General features: G+C 41.5%; 1 protein-coding gene across 21 annotated transcripts in view; it reads right to left on the reverse strand.

Annotated features, from left to right (window-relative positions):
- Window positions 1-19,043, reverse strand: part of AFDN (afadin, adherens junction formation factor) — a 647,761-nt gene that overhangs the window by 151,928 nt on the left and 476,790 nt on the right. For all 21 annotated transcript variants that reach the window (XM_073551829.1, XM_073551831.1, XM_073551836.1 and 18 more), the window contains 3 exons: window positions 13,967-14,032; window positions 10,243-10,316; window positions 9,340-9,458 (listed from right to left, as the gene is read on the reverse strand). In XM_073551829.1, coding sequence (XP_073407930.1) covers window positions 9,340-9,458; window positions 10,243-10,316; window positions 13,967-14,032 — 259 coding nt within the window. The remainder of the gene's footprint in view (window positions 1-9,339; window positions 9,459-10,242; window positions 10,317-13,966; window positions 14,033-19,043) is intronic.

Below are 19,043 nucleotides of genomic sequence, written 5' to 3' on the forward strand. Positions count from 1 at the left end.
TTTTCTTTTCCGTCCACATCTAGGGAGGTTAGCCACAGTGCCATGGGCTTTAAACTTCTTGATGACACTGCGCACTGTAGACACAGGAACATTCTGGTCTTTGGAAATGGACTTGTAGCCTTGAGATTGCTCATGCTTCCTCACAATTTGGTTCTCAAGTCCTCAGACAGTTCTTTGGTCTTCTTTCTTTTCTCCATGCTCAATGTGGTACACACAAGGACACAGGACAGAGGTTGAGTCAACTTTAATCCATGTCAAATGGCTGCAAGTGTGATTTAGTTATTGCCAACACCTGTTAGGTGCCACAGGTAAGTTACAGGTGCTGTTAATTACACAAATTAGAGAAGCATCACATGATTTTTCGAACAGTGCCAATACTTTTGTCCACCCTCTTTTTTATGAGTTTTTCCTCGCACCCATATACTTACACTGAAGAGTCTTGGTCGATATACGGTGCAAATCGCAGCATGCTGCGATTTCACTAGCACATATAATACGGCCGAGAAAAAATACAGTGATGGGAGCTGCCCCATAGATTAACATTGGTCTGAGTGCTATGCAATTTTTTTCTCGCATAGCACTTGTCTGTACTCCTCTCTAGTGTGACTCCAGTCATAAGTTCACTATTTGTGCAGAGTTGGCTCTCATTTAATGTTTCTCACAGGAGAAGCATGCACTGCTCTCACTGCACAGCGATTACAAGATGCTCCAAGCACAACAGATATAAAAGTGTGACTCATCTCCATGTGTGGGGGAAGGGGTAGTCCTGCAGAAGTGACAGTGATAGGAGGAAAGCTGACGGAAGAGTCTGTTTCCCATACACTGACTGCAGAACCTTATGTGAAAGTGGTTAGACATCTGTGCTCTGCTCTCAGCACTTTCTAATCATGCAGGAGGTTAGACCAGGAGATCAGAGCTCTGTCATACCTCTCACATACTTGGAAAGCTGAGGTACTGAAGGAGTGTGTTACTCTTTGTGACTGTTGATGCCTGCTTTTAAATGGGCAACTCATACAAGTAGAAGTACACAGTTTCTGACACTGAAAAATCATAAGTAGGCTGCAACATACTGCCCCCTGAGGAAGCGAAACGTGCGTCGGAGCCTCGGTACGTAGCATATGCATTGTTGAACATGGGTAAGAGGGTTTGGTTCAATCTCATGTGAGCACTGGCAGTTGTATTTTTATTTTATTTTTCTGCAATACATGTGTCTCTGGCAATAAATTAAGGAACATTACTCTATTTTGTCAATATGTGGTGTACAACGCAACAGAGTGCGCGCTTTTGTGCGCTCGGCAAAGCGCCAAAAGGGCGCAAGCGCCGGCAAAATCATGCCAGCGCACGGCCAGCGTACCTAATGCTAAATATAGGGTACGCTGATCGCATGCAGCGTCATGCGATCATAGGAGGAGCTGACTGGAGGAGGCGCGTCTGGGGGCGGTGCTTAGAGGCGGCCATGCGCTGCGCCTCAGTACGCTAGTCTGAAAGTAGCCTTTCCTTATGCCTGTGTGGCCGCACCATGGTTGTATCGTTGTCCGCCTGTTTTTTTTAGTTACTGTACATAAGGTGTGGAGCAATTTATATTTATATGCCTGTTTTGGTGACTCTAAGGGTGAGTTTCCACATAGCGCATTCCTTGCGCTTTGGTCACAGCGGAAAGCCCGCTCCGCCCAAAACCCCGCCCCCTTCTGTACGCGCGGTGATTCCGGATATGTTCATTGAACACATCCGGAATCGCCGCATCGTATACATAGAGTAGGCTATTTACCTTGCAGAGACATTATTTGTTAGTATACACGTTGCGTGGGTTTCTTCCGGGTATTTTGGTTTCCTCCCACCCTCTTAGACATAATAAAAGGAAATTTAGGTTGCAAGCTTCAAAGTGCTGTGGAAATTAATAAAATTACTAAAAATAAAAGACTAAAATCGATACGATTCGGTAACTAGAGCGTGAGCAAGAGCTTGGAGTAGTGCTAGTGTCCCCAGACGTTTCAGAATTGGAGGAGCTTTTAGGGACTTCAGATTTCCTTAAACCTCTCTTTTCCAGTCAAGCCATTTGATAAGGCTCATGTTCAATGAGTGGCGGACATACTGGACTTGACAATGGAGCAACGGGGAGAGGTGGAAGATGCATTTTATTCCTCAGTGATGAGTGCCAGACACTGTTTGAGGCAGACAACATTTCTAAATAGAGTTTATTATACCCCAGAAAAGTTGAGGTGGTTTCTGATTCTCTTGAATGATTTGTGCTTTTATTGTCAAGAGGTGGTGGGCTACTTTCTGTACTCAATTTGATCCTGTCCAATAATTCTTCCATTCTGGTTTGAACTTCTTCTGTTTCTTCATTACCAGTTACAATTCCCTAGGGTGTTGTCCCCTAAAGTGTGCCTGCTGGGTATCATAGATGAGCTTACTGATGGTCCTATGACAGACTATTTTTAAATTCCTTCTTTTCTTTGTAATGGCATGGAAATCCACGGATGTCCCCTGAATGCTGCACCGGCTGCAAGTAGTCTATAAATATATTCCACTATATAAAGTCCTCTATACAAGTAGATTTGCGTATAAATTGGATAAGATATGGGAAGGGTGGTGCCCAATAGGATACGCAGCAGAGCTCTCTGTATACTTAGTTATGTCATCATATGTCTGCACATCGGGGGATTGGGTGATGGGCATGAAGACTCGGTATGTGTGGGTGTCATGTATGGATATTATTCTTTGTTACTTATTTTCTGTGCAACTTCTTCATTACATTGATTTGGAGTCAGAAGTATGTTATTGACATTATTAGACTTGGGTCTTGAAGTGTTTAATTGTTCTCCCATTTTCTTATTGAAGTGGCTTTAGTGGTCATTGATGACATATTACACCATTTGTATGATTCCAATGGTTGCTGTTAATAATTTTATTTATTTAAAAAAGGGAAAGTAAAGGCTTTAAAAAACGACATGCACCATACATGTATGATGCTGTGGAAAGTGTGGCCCCGCAAAGTGCCAGACATGTGTGGTGCTGCAAGAGTCTGTCACTGTGAGAATCATGCAGTGATTGAGTAAAGATGGCTGCTGTCTCTGACTGCAGACCATCCCTACACATCGCCTCAAAGGGCTTGCCACCCTGTCGCATCAGCTATCCCTGTGATTGACTGGTGAGCTATAACCAGCCAATCACAGCATTTTAGCAATACAGTTTGAATTAAAAAAATATCAAAGATGACAAGTGGTGATTGGTACAGTCTGAGACTGCACCCATCATAGCAAGCAGTCACCAACTTCCCAATCCCTGTTCCAGCTTCCCCCTCCACCCCTCACCCACTCCGTAATTGCAATTTTTCCCGCACTTTTTTTGTGCCTTATGCGTATGCGCTTCCACAGCACTCTTATTAGTGTTGCTGATCAGAGTTCGAGTTCCCCACTCTCCATTTGCATTCTGTGCTGAGCATCCCTGCTCAATTTTTAGTGCACTTTTTATTTTGAAACACATGCATGTGTGCCTCCCACGGCCGCAGTGCTCTGATTAGCATTTCAGATCAGAGTCTGTGCCAAGTGACTTTATCATAAGTAGCAGAATTCGCAGAGTTAGGGACGTCCAACTTTTTTCTAGAAAAAAAAAAAAAAAGTACCTAGTAGCTTTACAGCTAGGGCACTAGGGTAGCAGACAGTGTAAGGGATGCCTGTTTTGCTTCTGCAGAGAAAAATATTGGTTAGTACCCAGTAGCTTTATAAGTAGGGCATTAGTGTAGTGAACGGCACAAAGTAGTTTTTTTTTTTTTTTTTTAACATCTACTGATTTTTATTTTTCTATTCTATTTTTTTCTTTTAATCGTTATTTCCAAATTTTTCCTTTTTACCTTTCTACATTTTTCTTTAATTTATACTTTTTTTTCTCTAATATAAAAAGCAAAGGGAATAAAAGGTAGACAGAAAAAAAGAGTAAGAAAAAAAGAAAATACCGGAATACCTTCTATATAGACCCCATACAATACACATGTAAAAGCACTACTTAGGCCATGTGCACACGGTGCGGATTCTGCTGCGGATACGCCGCGTTTCAGGCTCTGCGGGTCCGCAGCAGATTTAGGTGCGTTGTACAGTACCATTGTTTTCAATGGTAAACTGAAAAACGCTGTGCACATGCTGCGGATATTTCAGTGTGGATTTGCTGCGAGTTCAAATCCGCAGCATGTCAATTCTTTGTGCGGAATCCCCAGCGGTTTCACACCTTCTCCATTGTAGAGGTGTGAAACCGCAGGGCTAAACCGCAGGCTAATCTGCAGGTAAACCGCAGGTCTTTTGACCTGAGAATTTACCTGCGGATTTTTCCAAATCCACGCTGAAAAATCAGCAGGACCTCAAACTAAGTGTGCATATAGCCTCAAACACACATCCCCAATCGGCAAGAAGACATTTTTTAGCAGAGGAGTCATACATTTTCCTTGCCTCCGACACTGTTTCAGGCAGTGAAAAATATGCCATGTTCCTCTTTATTTCTTATTCCTCGTCAAAGCGAGGAGGGACCCCTAGAACCGAGGTAATCCCTTTATCTATTGATCCCATATGGACTCCATCCCAAAAAAAATTATTAGCCTCTTATTGTGGATTTCATGGGCAGCTCAGGAATCCAATCTGACGCTAGTGGCCTCACAGAAATTGACATTTTCAAACTCATCTTCTTTAATGAGGATACAATAAATCTTATGATGTCCCAGATCAATGTACAGTCATGGCCAAAAGTATTGACACCCCTGCAATTCTGTCAGATAATACTCAGTTTCTTCCTGAAAATGATTGCAAACACAAATTCTTTGGTATTATTATCTTCATTTAATTTGTCTTAAATGAAAAAACACAAAAAGAATTGTCCTAAAGCCAAATTGGATATAATTCCACACCAAACATAACAAAGAGGGTGGACAAAAATATTGGCACGGTTTGAAAAATCATGTGATGCTTCTCTAATTTATGTAATTAACAGCACCTGTAACTTACCTGTGGCACCTAACAGGTGTTGGCAATAACTAAATCACACTTGCAGCCAGTTAACATGGATTAAAGTTGACTCAACCTCTGTCCTGTGTCCTTGTGTGTACCACATTGAGCATGGAGAAAAGAAAGAAGACCAAAGAACTGTCTGAGGACTTGAGAAACAAAATTGTGAGGAAGCATGAGCAATTTCAAGGCTACAAGTCCATCTCCAAAGACCTGAATGTTCCTGTGTCTACCGTGCACAGTGTCATCAAGAAGTTTAAAGCCCATGGCACTGTGGCTAACCTCCCTAGATGTGGCCGGAAAACAAATATTGACAAGAGATTTCAACGCAAGATTGTGCGGATGTTGGATAAAGAACCTCCACTAACATCCAAACAAGTTCAAGCTGCCCTGCAGTCCGAGGGTACAACGGTGTCAACCCGTACAATCCGTCGGCGTCTGAATGAAAAGGGACTGTATGGTAGGAGACCCAGGAAGACTCCACTTCTTACCCCGAGACTTAAAAAAGCCAGGTTGGAGTTTGCCAAACTTACCTGAAAAAGCCTAAAACATTTTGGAAGAATGTTCTCTGGTCAGATGAAACAAAAGTAGAGCTTTTAGGGCAAAAGCATCAACATAGAGTTTACAGGAGAAAAAAAGAGGCATTCAAAGAAAAGTACCCGGTCCCTACAGTCAAACATGGCGGAGGTTCCCTGATGTTTTGGGGTTGATTTGCTGCCTCTGGCCTGGACTGCTTGACCGTGTGAATGGCATTATGAAGTCTGAAGACTACCAACAAATTTTGCAGCATAATGTAGGGCCCAGTGTGAGAAAGCTGGGTCTCCCTCAGAGGTCATGGGTCTTCCAGCAGGACAATGACCCAAAACACACTTCAAAAAGCACTAGAAAATGGTTTGAGAGAAAGCACTGGAGACATCTAAGGTGGCCAGCAATGAGTCCAGACCTGAATCCCATAGAACACCTGTGGAGAGATCTAAAAATGGCAGTTTGGAGAAGGCACCCTTCAAATATCAGGGACCTGGAGCAGTTTGCCAAAGAAGAATGGTCTAAAATTCCAGCAGAGCATTGTAAGAAACTCATTGATGGTTACCGGAAGCGGTTGGTCGCAGTTATTTTGGCTAAAGGTTGTGCAACCAAGTATTAGGCTGAGGGTGCCAATACTTTTGTCCGGCCCATTTTTGGAGTTTTGTATGAAATGATGAATGTTTTGCTTTTTGCTTCATTCTCTTTTGTGTTTTTTCATTTAAGACAAATTAAATGAAGATAATAATACCAAAGAATTTGTGTTTGCAATCATTTTCAGGAAGAAACTGAACATTATCTGACAGAATTGCAGGGGTGTCAATACTTTTGGCCATGACTGTATATGCCTATCAATTTTTCACACAAAATCCCACATCATCATTAGTTAGATGGACCCTTGTAAATGCAGCACGAATTAAAACATTTTGGGGCATTGTGCTACAAAGTGAAAAAAAAAACTGATTTGGCAATACTGGAGTACAGATATTTTATTCAGCACACCATGGACATGACAAGGACACGACCTGAAGTGATCTAAAAATGTTTCCATTATAGTGATAATGCGCAGTGTGTCCTTCCTAAGACAATCTCAACTTTGATCGTGAATACAAAATTCAGCTAGCGGTTGACCAGTTCAGTAGAAAATTTGCTGAGTCGTACAACCCACAAAGGGACATCGCTATCGATGAATCTCTGATTCATTTCAAAGGGAGGCTAAAATTTTGACAATACCTGCCCAGTAAGAGGGCCAGGTATGGAATAAAACTGTACAAGCTGTGCGAGAGTATCTCAGGGCACAGCATCAGACTTAGGGTTTACGAGGGGAGGACACCCATATTGACCCCCCAGAATGTACCACTGTCCTTGGAGTGAGCGGGAAAATTGTGTGGGAATTGCTGCACCCATCGCTGGATTAAGGTTATTACCTCTATGGGGATTACTTCTACACCAGCATCCTACTCTAAGTATTTTTCTGCCAGAGGAACTGTCTATATGGCACTGTGAAAAAAAAAAAAATCAAAGACATCAAAGAGGACTCCCTAAGCCTCTAATTGGGCAACTGCTGAAAAAGGGTGAGAGCAGGACCCAATGTGGCGACAACATGCTGGTGGTCAAGTATAAGGACAAGAGGGATGTTCGTATCTTGAATACAAAATACTGTGACAACAGCTCCCTTCACTGTCCAAGGTACCACAACAAAGGTCCTATAGCCAGAATGTATCCTGGATTATATTTAAAATTCAAGGGGGTGCAGATCTCTCAGATAAGGTCTTGAAAGTAAATAGTGCTATACGAAAAGCACAAGTATGGTACAAAAAGCTAGCCGCGCAAATCATACATATGGCACTGTACAATGCATCTGTGCGGTTATGATGAGCAGGTAATATAGGGACCTTCCTTCAGTTTCAGGATGCAGTTGTCAAAGCATTCATGTTTGGAGCTCAGGAAAGTGAGTGTGCCAGTACTTCTGAAACTGATTGTTCCCGTATCAAAATTTTCCAGGTGAGTTTCCCCAAACAGCGAGGAAAGCAGAAACACAGAAAAATTGCAGTTTTGGCACCTCAAAGGCTCTGTAAAAGCAACATGGCACCCACAGACCATGCTATCAAAGTATGTGCTCCAAAACATCACATGGCAGGGTGCCCTAACAGTAGTTTCCCACCACATATAAAGTATCCTGCTAGAAAAATTCCCTGAGGGGAGTAATTTCCAAACTATGGAAGGTTTCCAGTGTGGGGTTCTGGAAACACCAAGTTTTCCACCACATTTAGAGTATCTGCGTACTCAAGAGAAATTGCACAACAGCTTTTGGGGTCCATTTTCTCCAGTTGCACTTGCGAAAATGAAAAATTTGGGGCTAAAGAAACATTTTTGTGGGAAAAATTAAAACTTTAATGTTTCCTTCCACATTGTGCTAACAAAAATTCAGGCAAAGAGTTAATAATCTTCTTGAATATGGTTTTGATCACTTTGAGGGATTCAGTTTTTAAAATAGTGTTCCTTTTAGGTATGTTCTGTTACTTAGGCCTCTTAAAGTCACTTGAAATGAGATGTGGTCCCTAAACAAAATGGTTTTGCATATTTTGTTGGAAAAATAAAAAAATGCTTTTAACCCTTCTGACTTAAAAAAAAAAAATTGTTTTTAAAAAATGATATTGACGTAAAGTAGACACGTGGCAACAGTTATTTTTTAACAATTTTTTGTGGTCTAAGGCTAGGTTCACATTTCTGGATGGCCGAGCTGCAGAGGGCTGCGGAGTTCCTCCGTGAAGCTCCGCCGACTGCCGCACCTACTCCGGGCAACTCCGCCTACATCTGCATGTGGCCTGTGTACCTATCTTTAACATTGTGTACGCAGGTCGTGCGGATGTCTCCGCATGCATCGTTTTGACGATGTGACGACCCGGGTCGAACGCAAAATGTTGGAACTTGATGCGGTCGCCGCATTGTCAAAAGAAGTGCAACGCAGCGCGAAATGGCCATCGTCTTTGCACTCTTTAGCTCCTCACCTGCCAAAGAAGTTTTAAGATATTTTGACCAATAAAATTTGGACTTCATTCCGGTGAGTGCCACCTCTTTTTGCTTCATTTGGATTTCTTACATAAAATGAACGCATTTACTTGTATTTAGTTTTAAACATATTGCATGGCTCTCACGGAATTGCGTTTTAAAATAAGTGGCGTACATGGCTCTCTTAGGCCTCTTTCACACTTCAGTTTTTTGCAATCAGTCACAATCCTCCAGGTTTTGAAAAAAAACGGATCCTCAATTTTCTTTTGAGGATCCGTTTTTTTCCCCATTGACTTCCATTAATGGCGGATTGCCGTCCGTTGCATCCGTTTTTTTTGAGGATCTGCCAAAAGTTGCTGTCCGTCACCATCCTCAAAGATTTGAAAACGGAGCTTGCAACGTTTTTTTCTCTGGCGGATCCTCCAGACACTCATTTAACCCGAAATTCTTTCTGGGTGCCGGACAAAACAAAAAATTCTCTCTCTCTCTCTCTCTCTCGGCTGCGATTCCTTTAAAATTCTTCATTTTGCGGATCCGTCAAAAAAACGGATGGGTGGCATCCGTTGTCATCAGTTCTAAAATGGATCCAGCATCCGTCCTTTTGGCGGATTTTGACTGATGCAAAAAACTGAAGTGTGAAAGAGGCCTTAGCCAAAAATGTTCCTGACCGCTGGTTTAAGGGCTTACATTGGCCTGTTTAAATGGGCCATTAGACATTTATCGTTTAATATATAAATGATTTATTACTAGAGAATTGTGACTGTAAAGGATTTTGGGTAATAAATAATAACATGAAAAATATACTTTTATTTACCTCTTTGCATTAATGGAGATGGTTGGTTTAACAGTGTTGCTAGCCCATGGTATATTGCACCTTGTTTTGCCACTTCAAGTGTGACAACTGAACCTGTTCTTGTCATAAGTTCAGCAGCCCTGTTATATAACAAGAAATGTTGTAAGTAGAGATTGCGGCTTTATAAAAAAACAGATTTTACTAAGTTACAAGGTAAGATTAGGTTCACACTTATAAATTTCTCTAACAATGTTTTTGTGCATTCAGAAAATGACTAATTCTGCCAGGACGAAGGCAGCCATTATACACAGTAACTCCATTGGCGTCATTCAAGTGATTGGCTCTGTTGGATTTCCCATCCGAATCCGTATTCTGATGTAGCCCCCAGCATAGAAAACTGTACTGTGAACCTAATCTATGTGGGCATGGAATGAAACTGAACCAACATACTGATTGGGAAATGTTTGTCTCACAGGTAACAGGTGTGGTAATCTTCACAAACTCATTTCATAGGAGTAAAGTAACCGAAAAACAATTGCTTTCAATTTTCAAAAAATTAACTTTTTTTTTATTCTAACAGACTGATATTTTTCTCTGTTTTCACAAAATATGTGAAAAATGGCAAAAATTCAGCCTATTGTAAATTCCAACAACTAAATTGGTCCATTACTGGGCAACCTCATCTATATAGCTGGCAGAGCAAAACAAAATAAAAAACTTAACTTAATCTACCAAAAGGCATGCAACATTGTTTATGTGACCGCTGCAGTCAATCAGTTGCTTATTTTGTTTTATGCTGCTGCACTATTAAGATGTCATCCAGTAGTGGACAACCCCTTTAATACATTGATAAACTTTGTGAAATAGTTTTCCTAAACATACACCTTTAGTAGCTACATCTTGTTAACACTTCACTAGTATTACCGTTCTTGAGAAAGCCCCACCAAACTTCTTCCATCCACACTAAGTAGTTGGTCTCCTGCTGCTAGACGCCCATCCTAGATTTTGAGCACAAAAATAACAAAAAAAAAAGTCAAAACAGACAATTCTCAAAAAAAATAATATTTGGATGCCTGTTCTTCGTTTTCCTGGCGCAATATGTGGAGCTACTTGACATTTCAGATGTTCTATACTACAGGACACTTTCTACAAAGTGCTGTATGGAGGTCACACGCAGGCAGCTACAGACCTGTAGCCAAAGAGGCAGCTGAACGCAGAAATCATTTTAGAACCCTATGTCAAGCCCATCTGTGCTGGTTTAATGCCAGAGTAAGTAGTGTCAAGTCTTTAAACAGTCTCCAGTGCTTTAAAAACACATCTCTTTAAACAAGCTGAACACCTCAACTCACTAACCTAACTCTACCCTGGTCCTTCCTTCTAAATACTATTCAGAGTCAGCTCCCTCCATCATCCATGCACACAATAGAACATGATAACTGCATCCAGACAGATCCTGGCCGAAGACCAGATCATGCAGCTTCATGTGCAAACCCCAAGCAATTTTCACCTATTGTGTCCCTTGTAGATTGTAAGATTGTGAGCAAGGCCTTCACTCCTCCTGTGATTGTTAAAACTGCCCTACCTTGTATTGAATTTATTGTCTGCATGTCACCACTTAATTGGAAAGTGCTGCGGAATATGTTGGTGCTATATAAATAAAATTATTAATAATAATTATCTCACTCAGAAATCCGATATTCTCAGACGAGTGCAATTCATAGTCTTCAGGGATAGAAAACACATCTGCAAGTTCTTATCCACAATTCAGGACAATTACTTCTCTCAGCTGGTAGATGAACCACCAGGGGAAACAATCTGCTGGATCTGGTTCTGCCAAATAGACCAGATCATTTTGAAATCTACTGGTCAGGGAGCATTTGGCATGCAGTGACCATAATATGGTAAGTTTTAATGTAATTTTCAGTCAAACATTTAAAAAAGGAAACTATAAGCACATGGGTAAAAAACTGGCTGAATGACAAGAAACAAAGTTGTCGTAAATGGTATGTTCTCTAAATGGGATATAGTCAGCAGCAGTGGGGATCGCAGGGATCTGTGCTCTGGTTCTGTTCTTTGGTTTTTCTGATGTGCTTAAGACTATGAATTGATATGTGGAGATACCCTGATATCTATTTGGGTCATCACCTCAGCTGAGTGATGTTTTATGTGAGTTCTAGTTACTATCTACAAGTTGTGTTTTTGTCCTGTGTGACACTATAGGGCTTATTTTAGATTTATCATTAAAAGTTATATTTTAATAAGTAATCCTACCCTGCTTTTTCATACAATATTCTGGTTATAAGTAAGCCAAGCAGCAGTACTCAATGTCAAGCAGCAGCTGCAAAAGCAAACAAGATTTTAGGGTTTATAAAAAGAGAGAAACTCCTGTAACGTATTATTAGCCCTTTATAAATCACTGGAAAGGCTTCACCTAGAATATGGGATTCAGTTTTGGGCTCCACTTTTTAAAAAGGATTAGACGGGCAACTAAATTATTACAAGAGGTGGAAAGCCTCATGTGATGAAAGGTTGGAAAAGTTGGGCTTGTTTAGCTTAGAAAAAATGACACCTCTGTGGAGATCTCATTTATATGTATAAATATATGTGTGGTCAGTACAAAACACTGGCACATGACTTATTCCTTCCAAAGACCATACTAAGGACCCTGGGGCACTCACGGGTGAAAGAAAGGCGGTTCCTGCAGCTAAATGGTAAAAGGCTTAAACATTGGTTAGAGTGCACTACAATGTTTTCTTGCATCGCACTGTATTAAACGCCAGTGTGAGCGAGCCATTATACGGAAATGTAAAGGTTTGTTCTGGAATAGGTCGAAAGTACACTGTGCTCAGTTGAAAAACCATATTGTACTTCGCACACCGCAATGGCGTATTTCTAAGCACTAGCACCATCACTTCCAGAATGGGTGCTAAATGGGGAAATGAAGCTATAAGCAACGGGTTAGGAACAAATGTACCAATAATGGTCAGTAGAATTATAGCAAGAAGTGGTAGTATAAAACTTAGCTTTTAATGTAGCCTAAAGATAAAAAATATACCCAAACATACTAAAGTGCAAATACAGTGCAGCGGCACACAGACAAAAACAACATCTAGGGAATTTTAGCAAACACTGACCAACAAATAGAATCAAAACAGATCCTGGCAGTGTTTAGGCTAACAATACTATTAATACAATTATGGATCAATGCAGATTGAAGACATAATACCAACAGGTATTAATATGCATATAGCCCAAGGGTCAGTGCCCACAACCATCACTGTGTACAATAGTTTGGAACTTTCTCACCCAGTCAGACAAATGAGTCTGTCAAGTTCACACACTGGTGGACAAAAGATCTGTGGTAGATAGGGGTATGCTAGTCTCAACGAGTTTCCTCTCAAAGATTCTTCAGGGGAGTAAGAACAGGGAGCTGCGTTCCACTAACCGGAAGCATGTGTTATAACTCACGGCAGCGATGATGGCTGATTCTATTGAAGCGTATTTGCGCTATACAGTGCAGACAGCGTGACGCTGCACCGCTTTGTGGGCTATTTTGTTATCGTATCAGCAGACTATACTGACCATGATGGTGGGATGTTCCCACCTTATAGGTTCTTACGCCAATGAAGAATCTTTGTGAGAGGAAACGCTTTGGGAGTAGCATACCCCTATCTACTACAGATCTTTGGTCATCACTGTGTGAACTTGACAGTCTTATTTGTCTGACTGGGTGAGAAAGTTCCAAACTATTGTACACAGTAATGGTTATACATGTGTGTTTACCCTATGGGCACTGACCCTTGGGCTATATGCATAATAATACCTGTTGTTATTATGGCTTCAATCTGCATTGATCCATAATTGTATTAATGGTATTGTTAGTCTAAACACTTATAGGATCTATTTTGATTCTATTTGTTGGTCAGTGTTTGCTAATACTCCCTAGGTGTTGTTTTTGTCTGTGTGCCGCTGCACTGTTTTTGCACTTTAGTATGTTTAGGTATATTTTTTATCTTTAGGCTACATTAAAAGCTAAGTTTTATACTACCACTTCTTGCTATAATTCTAAATGTGGAATGAATTGAATGAATATATGGTCTCTAAAAGGTCAATGCTGGAGCCACTGATTGACTGCAGCGTTAAAGTGCCTTTCCTGCTGGAACAGAAATCAAGGAGGTCACAGTTCATAATGGAGAACGGCATGGAGGTGATATACTCTAAAAGTGGTTAGTGTGGAGGCCATGAAGCATAATAGGAACAGTGTGAGGATCATTTTTTGAGCAAGGCACATGGCTAAGGACAGTTAGTTACTCAGGGGCACAGGATAGGGCTTATTTAGGACACGGGCATGTGTGGATCCAAGGGGCAATGTATCAGGATGTGCTGCAGAAGTTGTGTGGAATTTTCTGGGGTCTTGTTGGAACCATACGCACCTTTTCCCCTTGCTAAGTCATTTAACCAGTGGTATAAGTATCAGCTGCAGCTGGTTCTGCAGTCACCACTGACTAAGATTGTAAGAAACTGGGCGAATGGGCCCTCTCTTATGCTCAGCCTGCAAAGCGGATACATTTCTGGGTACATTTGTGGCTCAATTGAATGCATTCAAACCTGGCATCACTATAAAATGAAAATTAAATAATTTACAAACCACTTCTGCAGCTCCTCCTTTCACAACTGACTTTACATAGATGCCAAGCTTATCTTGTCCTGCACCCTGAAAAAGAGAAAAAAAACACAGTGTGTGCTTTAATATGTTGTACTTTCATTACTTTTGAAAAGGATGAATTTTAACGTCTTATTCCCAAGGGAAAAAAAAAATAATGAAAAATTCTGTGCAACTTACCTGAACATGTATATTAAATAAAACCCAACAATATCAAAGAAAAAAAAAACAATTGATTTTTCATCATGTGCTGCCATCGATATAGTATTAGTTTTTATACATCAACAGTGATCAGATCATCATCATACATGTGAACAACTCTTTGAAGGAGGTTTGCCATCATAAAAGGTGATGGCATATTGCTAAGAAATACAATCATTCTCAGAACAGTAAAGGCTCCAACTAACAATGCAGAGAATTATCGTAAGTTATATCGTCCTTGCATAGTGCTAGAGAATAGGTCCACGGGACCCTAATCTGCTGTCTAGAAACGTAATCGAATGCCCTGACAGGTTCTTTGTGAACCTCTTCCTACCGGCTTGGATCCCAGTGCCTCTTCTAATTAATAGGCCAGTCTCATGTCATAATTTGGGGCCTAGTAATCAGAAGAGGCGGCAGGAAATTCAAAGAGGTAGGAGAATCTCAGGACTTCCATTTGGGGACATAGACTGAAGACATGGCCGCTGAACTCGCAAATCAATTTGCTCTTTGCTAGCGCTAAGTGAATGGGTTAGTGATTTACGCGTAGTTCACTGCACTAGAGGTGCAGATATGGAGAGAAAATTTTCCTGCGATAGAAAAACCTGTTTATGGGTATGTTCAAACATGGTGGATATGCTTCCCCAAACCCAAGCACCTGATTATTACAGCAGCAGCAAACTGATTAAGTATTTGACAAAACTTAGTCCAGGCACTGTCGAACAAATCCACAGCAAAAACGAGTAGGACAATTTTAAGAGGTATTTTCTAAGGTATCATGGGCAGCTTTGACATATGATGGGGTTTTAGGAAAGCCATTAGGCCTCTTTCACACGTCTGTTTATTTCCGGTACCGGAAAAACCTGTACCAGATATATCCATGTCCGTACTACATGTGGCAACAGTGTGCCGCATCAGTACCACATGGACAGCCGCCGAGAAAGAAGTGCTATAGTAAACGCTGTTCCCCGATGGCAGGTGCTGAAGTCGGCTGTCATTCTCCCCTGCTCTGCCGACAAACAGAAGAGAATTATGAGCGTTACATTAAAGTCCGAATAACAGTAGGTGGGGCCTGTGGAATACCCCAATCATCCGCACCTACTGTCACTGTTATTAGCGGCAGCAGGTGTCGGATGATGGAGGTAAGAGTCCCAAAAGCCCACACCTGCTATCGCTCTCCTCTGCTCGCAGGCAGAGCAGGGGAGAAAGATGACAGCCGGCTTCAGCACCTGCCGCCGGAGAACAGCGCTTACTGTAGCGCTTCTTCCCGATGCGTGTCACACAGAGGACATCAATGTGGGATCTCCGTGTGCACATGTGCGGGACGTTTTGCCGTACGTGCTGAAGGCAAAAAAAAAGGACATGTCAGCGTGTTTTGCCCACGGACACATGGCACATGGTCTGTGGAAACACACTGAAATGTGCACAGATGGGTCTACGCGAATATGTATCTCCGGTAAGTGTGAAAACTGTCACCACACGTACCGGAGGCACGGACATGTGAAAGAGGCCTTAAAGACAACACAAGGGTGGTGGACAGGGCCGGACTGGGGCAAAAAAACAGCCCGGCCACACAAACCCTACCAGCCCACAGATTTTAACACTCCCCACCCCGATCAGTGAATTTTGCTTTCCATTGTCGTGCCCCTCACTCTCCTAAAAGGAGTTATTTGAAGAGCCATATGTGAATGCCGCCACAGTGTGTATGAGTGACCACGGCTGCATTTACATGGCGCTCTACAGAGCTCCGATTTCAGGATCATGGGGGTCAGATCTCCAGCAATTGGAAAGTTATCCCCTATCCAGACGAGAAGGGATTATTTGGGATAATTCCTTTAAACAGTTTTTCCAATATTTTATTTTTATTTGGCCATTGTAATATTGAAAATACTAAACACAGGAGAAGTGGTACTGTGCAGTGCATACAAGGCCAGCTCCATGTTTTTGTGGGTTCCGGGTGAAAGTCTCAGTGGACCCTTTAACACATACCACAATTCATAATGTACAGATACAGCAAAGAAATATAGGTATAGCACAATGCCAAAGATTTCCCTTCTTATATTACATGAGTGATATCTATGTACAATAGGTCAGAAACCAGACAGTATATTGCTCCTGTGGTACAGTAAAGGGTGTTTTACTGGAAGGGAGATACATTTCTACCAGCTGATTAATGTTTGGCCGGGTTTTTCCCTAAAGACAGGACCTGCGATGTCATGGTCACGTGATCAGCCCATGTGATGTCTACCTCACTTGTGGGAGGGGCTATGTAATGGAGGTTGGTGTTTGGCACATGGTGAGTGTGTGTCTGGAAGTTACAGGAACTTGGCTGGTCTTAGCCTGAACTTGCATACAGGATCCCTGTGCTGCAGGACTATAGCAGCAAGACTCTCAACAACCCTGGGAATGGCACCTGGCGAATGCCGCAGGACCTGGCAGCCACTTAGTTAAGCCCGTCCCGTGCAAGGGGTGAGTCTGGGACCAGTGGTTCTCCAAGCTGGAGTACATTTATGTTTTTCCCTTATTTTCTGTTAACCTGCTTTTTGCAAAATGACATTAAACCACTGAAATTAGACTTTAAGCCTGTGTGTTTCTTCGTTACTGCAGCCCTGCTATTACCTACCAGAGCAAATTCCTACACTCCATACAGGAAAATGAGCCCCATATATTGCCCCATACAGAATAATGAGCCCCATATTATTCTCCATACAGAATGAGCTCCATATAATACTCCATACAGTATAATGAGCCCCATATAATGCTCCATACAGAATGGGCCCCATATAATGCTCCATATAGAATATGATGGGCCCCATATAATGCTCCATACAGTATATGATGCTATATATTGCTCCAAACAGAAGGGGCCCCATATAATGCTCCATATTTAATGGACCCTGTATGATGCTCCATATATAATGGGCTCCATATGATGCTCTATAATGTTCCCCATATAATGATCCAGGATATGATGGGCCCATATGATGCTGCGTACATAATGTTCCCCATATAATCATCCAGTATATAATGGGCCCCATATATTGCTCAAAACATTACAAAAAAAAAAACCTGAAATCCTCCCCTCTCCTCGCTGGCCGCTGCTCTGTCCCGGACTCCTCAGCATCGGCGTCTTCCGGCTTTCTGCACTGTGACTGTTCAGGCAGAAGACGCACAGACGTGACGTCATCGCACCATCTGACCTGAAACGTCACATTCAGAAGACATCGTATCGGAGGAATGGGAAGAGGTAAGTATCGCAAGTGCCGGGGCCCTGAGCAAGCGGGGAGGGGTGGACATTTTATTAGCCCATGTGGCAACATTTCAGTTCCACAGCAGAGAAAGGTTATGTTATGGATCTGAAACGTTGCCACATGGGCTAATAAAGAGTCTGCCACTTTTTTCACAATTTATCGGGAGTGATAAATATATATATATATTTATTATAGCGCCATTTATTTGATGGCGCTTTACATGTGAGGAAGGGTATAACAAGTGCAGTAATCTCAAACAATACAAGTCACGACTAGTACAGGAGAGAGGACCGTGCCCGCGAGGGCTCACAAACTACTATCTACAAGATTATGAATATATATCATATATAACATAAATAACATATATAACATCAATAGAGAATACTTTCAGTGGCGCTTAGAGTATATAGTGCAGCAAAATTGGACAAAAAAACACTATTTTGTCAAATTAAAATAATAAATAGAATAAAAGTAATTTCGCGCACAAAAAACCTCACTAAACTGTAGAATTATTTATCTTAAGTTTATTATCATCAAAAAATATAAATAACTAGCACAATGCCCCAAAAGAATGTTTATTGAAGAGAGGCGCAGATAGAGTATAAAGTTTGTTAGTAACCTTCCAGCCTTTTTAATTATGTGCTATATGTGTATAAAGAGCACAGTACCCAGAATGTAGAGGCTCATCTGAACATGCTTATTGGGGAAAAAGACGCCTAATCATGGGGTGCCTAATCAGAGAGAGAAACGTAATAACTACAATATTATTTACCCACTGACAGTGTAGATAATTGGTAAAGCTATGCTAATAAATGTAACAAGAAAACTATTGCACATTGCCCAACATGTATGTGTTTATCTAAAGATGCCTATTGGGGAAGGAAAAAAACACATTAATAGTTGCTCAAAATGATATTGCACTGTGTCCACAAAAATAAAGATTATATTTATACTAGATATACAAGGTCATAAGAGTTCTAGATGGTACCTATAAAAAAAATCAATGTTAAAATGTCGCACCACCCACAAAAATGTGGATATCTTCACTAAACGAAGTTACTGCAAGCAATAACAATGCTTCTAAAAAGGTTACCGTTGCTAAAATGTATACCGTAATTAAGGAGAAAATGGCTAATTGACTACAGTCACGTGGAGACTGCCCCGGCCGGTGGCAGTTCCTCCTACCAAGTAGATAGTTGAAGCACTCTTTTGCATATGATAAAAGAATCTTTTCAGAAGTCCAAAACGATCCAGGAAATAAAGCCAGCTGTTGACAAGCAACTCCAGTACGCGTGGTCGGTGCCTGCGTCTCTGCTGTCTGCGATGGTGAGAGCAGGAAAAAAGCAGTGGACCCATATAATTAAATGGCAACATAGGTGCAAGAATACCGATGAAAATATCAGCTAATACGCCACATTTTTCATGTTTTTTTTGCACTTTTTATTCAGGGTGAAGTTGGGCCGATTTGGTCTTGTAAACTGCGGCGTCTGTTCACATGGCATGCATTTTGATAGCGCTGGGCAGCCCGCCTGAGCTAATAGAAGGGTGTCACTACTAGGCTGTTAACCTGGATGCTGTGCATTGCCATAGTGTGAACAGCGCCACATACAAGT

Source organism: Dendrobates tinctorius, unplaced genomic scaffold (genome assembly GCF_039654945.1).
Source record: "Dendrobates tinctorius isolate UK_male_01 unplaced genomic scaffold, ASM3965494v1 ptg000181l, whole genome shotgun sequence".
NCBI classification, from domain to species: Eukaryota; Metazoa; Chordata; class Amphibia; order Anura; family Dendrobatidae; genus Dendrobates; species Dendrobates tinctorius.